At 37.7% G+C, this 4,200-nt stretch overlaps 1 protein-coding gene across 1 annotated transcript; it reads right to left on the reverse strand.

The window, feature by feature from the left end:
- Positions 1 to 369: 369 nt before the first annotated feature.
- On the reverse strand, positions 370 to 891 carry LOC128129070 (uncharacterized). Its single transcript, XM_052767767.1, has one exon. It carries the CDS (start codon positions 889 to 891, stop codon positions 370 to 372), a length of 522 nt encoding a protein of 173 aa, XP_052623727.1.
- Between the last annotated feature and the right edge of the window lie 3,309 nt (positions 892 to 4,200).

Here is a 4,200-nt window from a genome sequence, read left to right on the forward strand (position 1 = left end):
GACCAATTAACCCTCTCTTCTGAGAAAGAGAGTTGTAACCACCATCTGATCCATAAAGAGCTTTCATAACTTTAACCCATATCAAATTCGGATTATGAAAGAATCTCCAACGCCATCTAAAACGTAAAGCGCGATTGAAGGAAAAGAAACTACCAATACCAAGCCCCCTTCCCTTTTTTGAGCTAAGACTCTATCCCAGCGAAACCAATGTATGCATCGCTCATCTAAGTCAGCACCCCAAAAGAACCTGACCCGAAGAGACTGCAAGATATTAACAACAGAGATCGGAACCATGAAGATAGGCATCACGTAACTGTCGGCGCTTCCAAGAACCGACTTGATCAAAGAAAGACGACCTCCAGGAAAATGCTATTTCGCTTTCCAACCTAAGAGTTTTGAGCGAAAACGATCAACAACAGAAGACCAAGCAGAAATCCGAGACATATTCTGACCAGCTAGGACTCCAAGATGAATAAAAGGACAAGAATCTGGAGCACACCCAACCTTACGAGCTGCCACATTAACCTGAGCAAAATGAACTCCCACTACAATCAACTTACATTTTTGTAAATTGATTTTTAGACCTGAAGCTATGTAAACACACCGCAGGATACGAATGACACGAGAAACATTTTTTGGGTCCCATTTAGACATCAAGACAGCATCATCAACATAAAACGAGTATGAGATATCAATCCGATTAATAGAAATGCCTCGAAACACATTTGCGGTATGAGCTTTAAGCAAAGCTACATGGAGCCCTTCCATCACCAGAATAAACAAAAAAGGGGAAAAGGGATCGCCTAATCTCAAGCCTCGTGGGATTTGGAATTCATCAGAAGGGGACCCATTAACTAGAACAGAAGCCCTACCAGATCTGAGAAGCTCCATAATACAATAACACCACAACTTACCAATGCCCATAATCTGTATAATCTCCAATAGGTACTCCCACGAGACAAAATCAAAAGCCTTCTCAAAATCCACTTTAAATATCATAAGTGGATGATTCGAAGACTTACTCGAAGCAACCACCTCATTAGGAAGAAAAGGATCATCCAAAATTTGTCTACCTTTAACAAAGGCAGACTACTCCAGACTAACAATAGAACCAATAACCTTCGCCAACCTATTCGCTAATAATTTACCAATAATTTTGTATTGGCAGCCTATTAGACTAATAGGTTTAAATCTCTAATAGTCTTAGGGTCTCAAACTTTGGGGATAATCGTAGAGAAAGAAGCATTGCAACCTTTTGGAACCGAGCAGTGACCATGAAAATGTTGAATGAAAGCCACCAAATCATCAGAAATAAGATCCCAAAATCATTTCAAGAAACCAAAAGAGAAACCATTTGGCTTAGGAGCCCTATCTGAACCACAATCCCAAATTGCCCTTTTTATTTCTTCTTGAGAGAAAGGATCCTGAAGAAAAAGAACTTGATCCTCTGTGAGAGTATGAAACAGATTAGGATCAGTAGAAGGGCGACTTCCTCTTTTCCTCAAGAATAGATTTTTATAATAAAGTTAGAACTCCTTCTTAACCCTCCCTGGGTTATCCACCCAAACACCATCTATCATGACACCTCTGATAGCAAGTTATCACCTCTTCCGATTAATAATACCATGGAAAAAACCAGAATTCTCATCCCCTTCAATAGCTCACTGAACTTTCACTTTCTGTGCTAACCCTGCTCTAGAAAGATGATCCAAGTTCGTCAATTCTTTAATAGCCGAAACTCTTTGTTCACGAAGGTCAGCACTACCCCCATCATGCATAAGAGAAGCATCAATCAGTTCAACATTTTCTTGGAATGTTTTCCTTTTACTAATCAAACGATCTCAAGCACTAGAATTCCATAATCTTAAGTTAGATTTAAAAAGTTGAAGCTTCTTATTAAAAATAACCGAAAGATTATCAATCATATTCCCAACAACATTTGAATTTCAAGAATTACGAACCACTTCATCAAAACCTTTTAGCTCGAACCAAGAATCAAATAAACGAAAATGAGACGGACCATAATCCATACAATTTTCAAATAAAACAATAGGGCGATGGTATGGGATATTTTTGTCCAAAACCAAACCCGTAAGACGAGGAAAACGCAATAAAAGATCTTTAGAGACCAAAAACGATCAAGTTTAGAAAACTTGGATCCCCGTCTATCACTCCAAGCATAATGAGGCCCACCCGTAGGAATATCAACTAACTCAGCCTAATTAATAAACTGATTAAGAGTTCTAGTGGGAATATGTTTGAATTGTGAACCAAGTCTCTCAGACTCGTCTCTTACTTCATTGAAATCTCCCATGACCACGCATTCTCCCGATAAAGAAGCAATCAAGATAGAAATTTCGTCTAAAAGTTGTCTTTTGCAATCGTCTCTTTGGGGAGCATAGATGGAAATTAGCAAGACATGCATTCCAGAGACAGCCCAAACCCCTTCCAGCACCACATACCAATCAAAAATGATTACTTTATTATGAATAAAAAGGTTTGGGCCCCAAATAACCAAAATACCTCCGAAGCACCAAGAGAAGGACAAAAGACATGAGAAAATGCAAGATTACCCCAAAAGGAACGAACAAGAAAAAGGTCAACAAGCTCCTTTTTTGTTTTTTGAATAGCCAAAAAATTAATCTTAAATTTTGCACATAGAGATTTTACCCAAACCCTTTTCTCTAGTGAACCCGCTCCTTGAATATTGATAGATAAATAGTTCATATCTAAATTTCGTTAAATCTCTCCCCTTAAACAATATTTTTTAACTTGTTTAGAACAACCATTCATATTGAAACTAACGATCCCTCCCATTGCAATGGTTTTATTAGATTCTACCACATTAGAGTCGGTGTTGAACGAACCTTCTGAGAACACTTCTTTTTCTCCATGAGTTATATTTGAGAAACCAAGCGGATGAGATAAAGAATCATTTATAGATTGAATGCCCGACATAAGAATATAACCACCCAAAAAACCAATTGGTGCAGGTTTATTAGAAGCTTCTGTCCCAATTGGAAATGGAATGAAATCAGCATCATATGCTGAAAAATTCTCGTAAGAACCAGCGTTGAGTTAGCTAAAGAAGTAGGGGCTACTTGTGGTTCACCTTCAGCAGCAAATGGAACAGTGGCAGTAGTCTAAATAGTGGCAGCGGAAGCGGAATATTGACAGCCACACAAGGAGCGGAGGATGAGTTTGAGTGTGAAGCATTAGGAAAATTTGAGGCATTTCCTCTAGCTCCCGAGTTATGAGTTTAAGGAGAAGGGTAAAAGAAATTTTCTATTGCTGAATTCCAATTTTGTTACTGGAGTCCTTTAATATTTTTGTTCTTTTTGCATTACCCCAACTATTAAATCCTTTTGGAATATCATTGTTTACGTCATCCATTTTCATTTTTTCAATTGCATCATAGATACCAAACGGGTGCAATGATACATCCTCATAGGGATGGCAAAAAAGCCTGAACCCGATGGGGAAACCCGATCATTTTGGGTCGGGTAACGGGTCGTTATCGTGTTCGGGGCAGGGAGTGGGTTATCATTGCCCCGACCCGCCCCTCCCTGATTGCATATATATATGTATATATATATATATATATATATATATATATATATATATATATATATATATATATATATATAGTTCGAAACCTTTTGATGTTAATTGCACGCGTGCAAAGATAAAATACTTGTTTTGGACAATATTTTTAGTTATTAACAATCTAGTGTGAATGATCATTTTTTTATGTTTTGACGTATTACACTAAATTTAAATCTAATAATTTTTAATATAACATCTTGTTTATTTTATTAAAGTGATGCATCATATTTTTAATTTAAAAGGGACTTTACAACATGTATATTTTATAAGATATCAGAGTACTCTAAAACGGAATAAAGATTTCATTATGAATTACTGTAAACCCGATAAGATACCTGAAACCCGAAGGGCAAACCCGGAACCCAAAGGGGCGCCCCGATAAGATACCCAAAAGATATCGGGGCGGGTTTTGGAAACCATGCCTTACCCCGAACCTGCCCCGTTGCCATTCCTACATCCTCATTCCTATAAAAATAATGAGTATGTCCTTCATTTTGATCATGGTCTTGTAATTCTGTTTCGTACAGACCAGGTGCAGGAAGATCATGAACAAAAGAGGGAGTCCACCTCGGAGCTTCTTTAACTCTAATCTAG

Source organism: Lactuca sativa, chromosome 9 (genome assembly GCF_002870075.4).
Source record: "Lactuca sativa cultivar Salinas chromosome 9, Lsat_Salinas_v11, whole genome shotgun sequence".
In the NCBI taxonomy this organism is placed as follows: domain Eukaryota; kingdom Viridiplantae; phylum Streptophyta; class Magnoliopsida; order Asterales; family Asteraceae; genus Lactuca; species Lactuca sativa.

Excerpts from the sequence above, each read along its gene's own strand:
- LOC128129070 (XM_052767767.1), bottom strand. The coding sequence starts at position 891 with ATGGAGCTTCTCAGATCTGGTAGGGCTTCTGTTCTAGTTAATGGGTCC.